This window comes from Rhincodon typus, chromosome 43 (assembly GCF_021869965.1).
Source record: "Rhincodon typus isolate 14 chromosome 43, sRhiTyp1.1, whole genome shotgun sequence".
NCBI classification, from domain to species: domain Eukaryota; kingdom Metazoa; phylum Chordata; class Chondrichthyes; order Orectolobiformes; family Rhincodontidae; genus Rhincodon; species Rhincodon typus.
The window spans coordinates 7,118,175-7,123,426 of record NC_063374.1 but is presented as its reverse complement, the minus strand read 5'-3'; the positions used below and the strand labels follow the sequence as shown (position 1 = coordinate 7,123,426).

Sequence of the window (5,252 nt, the reverse complement as noted above, 5' to 3'; positions counted from 1 at the left end):
GACGGCACAGTTACTACAGGCTAGAGACAACGCACAGTTACTACAGGGTAGAGACAAGGCACAGTTACTACAGGGTACAGACGGCGCAGTTACTACAGGCTAGAGACAGGGCGCAGTTACTACAGGCTACAGACGGCACAGTTACTACAGGCTAGAGACAGGGCGCAGTTACTACAGGCTAGAGACAGGGCACAGTTACTACAGGCTACAGACGGCACAGTTACTACAGACTAGAGACAGGGCACAGTTACTACAGGCTACAGACAACGCACAGTTACTACAGGCTAGAGACAGGGCACAGTTACTACAGGCTCGAGACGGCGCAGTTACTACAAGCTAGAGACAACGCACTGTTACTACAGGCTAGAGACAGGGCACAGTTACTACAGGCTACAGACGGCGCAGTTACTACAGGCTAGAGACAGGGCACAGTTACTACAGGCTAGAGACAGGGCACAGTTACTACAGGCTAGAGACGGCGCAGTTACTACAGGCTAGAGATAGGGCACAGTTACTACAGGCTACAGACAGGCACAGTTACTACAGGCTAGAGACAGGGCACAGTTACTACAGGCTACAGACAGGACACAGTTACTACAGGCTAGAGACAGACACAGTTATTACAGATAAAAGACAGATGTGGTTACTACAGGCTAGAGACAGGCACAGTTACTACAGGCTAGTGACAGGGCACAGTTACCACAGGCTAGAGACAGGGCACAGTTAGTACAGGCTACCGACAAGGCACAGTTACTACAGGCTAGACACAGGGCACAGTTACTACAGGCTAGACACAGGGCACAGTTACTACAAGCTACCGACAAGGCACAGTTACTACAGTCTTGAGACAGGGCACAGTTACTACAGGCTAGAGACAGGCACAATTACTACAGGCTACAGACAGGTACAATTACTACAGGGTAGAGACAGGCACAATTACTACAGGCTAGAGACAGGCACAGTTACTACAGGCTAGAGACAGATACAGTTACTGCAGACTACAGACAGACATGGTTCCTACAGGCTAAAGACAGGCATGGGTACTACAGGCTAAAGGCAGACACCGTTACTACTGACTAGAGACAGAGTTCCTTCAGTATAGCGACAGGGAAAGTAACGATAGACAACAGACAGGCACAGTTTATATAATGCTATCACTATACACAGGGAATCACAGATACATCAGCCTGTCCCATTCTGCAGTGTGTGAGGGCACCACAGCTACATTCTGTTGTCCCAAGCAAAGCACAGGCATTCCCATCCTGTCCTCTCCTGGTGTACCCAGATTTCCTGACAGCAGCCTGTGAACAGGACACTAATGGAGATTACAGCCCTTTGTGATAAGTAAGTGAGAGTGAGATGGCTGTTATCTTTATGGTACTATCCCCTGCCCTTGGTGTACCCATTCTGAAAGAACACACCACTCAACACTCCAAACTCATCTCACGTTGGAATTTAAGGTGAGGCACAGATAGGCAAACTTGGATCCCATCTCACTGATTCCTGAATTAAAGCTAACACTGCAACCTGCCCATACTGAAATCGGTGTGTCTTGTATTACTGTTACAGTGAGGCAAGATACATAGAATCCCTACAGTGTGGAATCAGGCCATTCAGTCCACACCGATCCTCCCAAAACTATCCCACCCAGCCCCACTCTATCCCTGCATTTCCCATGGCTACCCACCTAGCCTACACATCCCTGGGCAACACGGGGCAATTTAGCATGGCCAACCCACCCTAACCCGCACATCCCTGGGTACTATGGGACAATTTAGCACGGCCAACCCACCCTAACCCGCACATCCCTGGGCACTATGGGGCAATTTAGCACGGACAATCCACCCTAACCTGCACATCCCTGGGCACTATGGGACAATTTAGCACGGCTAATCCACCCTAACCTGCACATCCCTGGGCACTATGGGGCAATTTAACACGGCCAATCCACCCTAACCTGCACATCCCTGGGCACTATGGGACAATTTAGCACGGCCAACCCACCCTAACCTGCACATCTTTGGACCGTGGGAGGAAACTGGAGCACCCGGAGGAAACCCCACACTGACACGGGGAGAATATGCAAACCCCACACAGACGGGAATCGAACCCGGGTTCCTGACGCTGTGAGGCAGCAGTGCCAACCCGTGCCACTGGAGGTTGAGCTCCAGAGACCGAACAGTCAGTGTCGCGTGGAAGGAAAGCTCTCATTCAGCAAAACGATTACAGCTCTTACGAACCCTCGACGTTATTCCTGGGATCTGCCTCCGGAGTTACCGGAGGGGGCATAGTGACCGGCAATTGGACAATCCGAGCCTTGCCGTCGGGATCGATTCGGAGCAGGATGTTGCTGCCAGGTGGGATGCTAATCTTCTGGTGGGAGCTGGAGAAATGGTAACCCATTCCGGCTGGGCACGTCTCCTGGAATTCCGCTTCAACGGACAAAGAAAAAAAAGGTTAAGGATTCACCAGGCAGCAAGCAACGAAACAGACCCCGCCCAATGCAGGCCCTATCCCGCAGAAAGTGGGTGGGATGTTTTGGAAGCGAGTGGGGCAAGGGAACTTTAACTAAACATTTTGAAGCGTGAGCAAGAGAGAAGGGGAGAGAGAGGGAGTGAGCAGTGGAAATAGTTTGTGTCACGATCATGCCAAGTGACTATGCAGAGTGACCTGTGAATTGTAATCAGTTCTTTAGCCCCTTCATTGCTTCTGAATATTTCAGTTTGAAGCAGAGATTTACGCTTTAAGCAATGGAAAGGCTAGATTTTTACACAAAGGTTGCTGCAAGTTACTAAGTAAAACGTGATGAGCTAAAATACAGATACAAAGATTAAAAGCAAGGACGGACACACCGTCCCTATTAAAATGAAAGTGAGATCAGTTTGTTAGGATTGCAAGTCTGGCTCTCTCTTTCCAAGGTGAATGGGTAGAAAATCCCATTGCCTCACTGGGATTGATACAGGGCCAGGAGGGAGAGTGGGGCAGTGGGGTTAGTCTGGGATTGATACAGGGCTATGGGGAGAGCGCGGGGCAGTGGGGTGAGTCTGGGATTGATACAGGGCTATGGGGAGAGAATGGAACTGTGGGGTGAGTTTAGGATTGATACAGTGGGGTAGTGGGGTTAGTTTGGGGATTGATACAGGGGAGAGAGCGGGGCGGTGGGATTAGTTTGGGGATTGATACAGGACCATGGGGAGAGAGCGGGGCAGTGGGGTTATTCTGGGATTGGTACAGGGCTATGGGGAGAGAATGGGACAGTGGGGTTAGTCTGGGATTGGTACAGGGCTATGGGGAGACAGTGGGGCAGTGGGATTAGTTTGGGGATTGATACAGGGCTATGGGGAACGAGCGGGGCAGTGGGATTAGTTTGGGGATTGATACAGGGCTATGGGGTGAACCACATACAATACTCCAGGGTGGGGTCTCACCAGTGTTCTATATAACTAAAGCAGAGTCTCTTTAGTCCTGTTCTGTAGTCCCTGTGTGATAAATGCAAACAGGCATTTTGCCTTCCAAATAGCTTGCTGCAGAAGAGGTGAAATCTCAACCTGGGGTGAGGAGTAATTTCCTCACAGGGTTATCAATCATGGAAATTCTCTGTCCCAGATTGTAATTGCTGAGTATATTCAATACTGAGATCACCGGGGAATCTAGGAGCATGGGATAGGGCAAGGGAGCAGCGTTGAGGTAGAGCTTTGATCGTCTATTTATTGAATGGAAGAGGAGCAGACTTGATGGGTTGAATGGCCCACCCCTGCTGCTTTTCCTTTATTTTACCTCATCTTTCCATGGGATGGGATGTCGCTGGAAAGTCCTAGCATTTGTTGCCCATCCCTCCCGGCCCCTTGAATGGAGTGGCTCGCTTGCAGAGGCCGGGCAAGAGCCAACCACATCAGCATGGGGTCTGGAGTTACGTGTAGATCAGACTAGGTAAGGCCAGCAGATTTCCTTCACTAAAGTATGGGCTGTACAGGACATTGGTGAGACCATGTTTGGAATGCTGGATTCAATTCTGGTCTCCCTGCTATAGCCAAGACGCTGCTAAACTTAAAAGGGTTCAGAAAAGATTTACAAGAATGTTGCCAGGGTTGGAGGGTTTGAGCTACAGGGAGAGGCTGAATAGGCTGGGGCTATTTTCCCTGGAGCATCAGGGGCTGAGGGGTGACCTTATAGAGGTTTATCAAATCTTGAGGGGCATGGATAGGGTAAATAGCCAAGGTCTTTTCCCCAGGGTAGGGGTGTCCAAAACTAGAGGGGCATAGGTTTAAGGTGAGAGGGGGAAAGATTTAAAAGGGACCTGAGGGGCAACTTTTTCACGCAGAGGGTGGTGCGTGTATGGAACGAGCTGCCAGAGGAAGTGGTGGGGGCTGGTACAATTATAACATTTAAAAGGCTTCTGGATGGGTAGATGAATAGGAAGGGTTTAGAGGGATATGGGCCCAATGCTGGCAAATGGGACTAGATTAATTTAGCATGGATGAGTTGGACCGAAGGGTCTGTTTCCGTGCCGTACAGCTCTATGACCCTAAGTGAACCAGACAGGTCTTTACAACAATCGACTTTATTAAGTTGAAATCTCACCATGACCCCGGTGGGACTGCGAACCCGTGCCCCCTTTCGAACATTACTGAGCTTCTGGACGAATAGTCCAGTGACCTTTGCACTGTGCCAGCAGTGCCAACCAAAGGCCAACATTCACCCCGAACCCATCCTCCAAAAGATTGGACATTATCACATTGCTGTCTGTGGAAGCTGACTGCACACTTATTAGTTGCTGTGTTCCCTGTACTACAACACTTGTCGATGTATCTGAAAGCATGGAGCAAATTGGAATGGTGTATTGTGGTCAATGACACTGTGTAAAAGTGAGTCTTGTTTGCTGAATGGCGCTGTGGTTAATTCTCCCAGACATTTGCTGTTTGGTGGGACCAGAGTGAGTAAACAGCCCCCACCCCTCCCTCGGGGAATCACTTACCTGCTCCGGGGTTAGGGCAGGGGTCACAGTTTGAGCCCCATGCCTTGCCGACTGTGCAGCAACACAGCTGTTTGGTCAGCTCACCCCGCAGAGGATATGTACAGCCCTCATCGGAATTGACCAGGAGGTAACAGGGCCCCTTCTCTGCAGGCTTCTCCATCACTAGAACAGAAACAGAAAGGTTTACTCAAATCGCTTGCTGCAGCAAAACACCTGCAAATATATCCCATACCCCCACAAACACTAACATACCCACACCCTACAGTGTAACACACTC

The 5,252-nt window shown here is 50.0% G+C and overlaps 1 protein-coding gene across 1 annotated transcript in view; it reads right to left on the bottom strand.

Moving 5' to 3' along the window:
• The window catches only part of LOC109926459 (latent-transforming growth factor beta-binding protein 3-like), an 83,029-nt gene that overhangs the window by 74,823 nt on the left and 2,954 nt on the right, over positions 1–5,252 (bottom strand). The window contains exons 3-4 of the mRNA XM_048619625.1: positions 4,976–5,137; positions 2,241–2,432 (exon numbers count right to left, since the gene is read on the bottom strand). Of these exons, the coding sequence (XP_048475582.1) occupies positions 2,241–2,432; positions 4,976–5,137 (354 nt within the window). The remainder of the gene's footprint in view (positions 1–2,240; positions 2,433–4,975; positions 5,138–5,252) is intronic.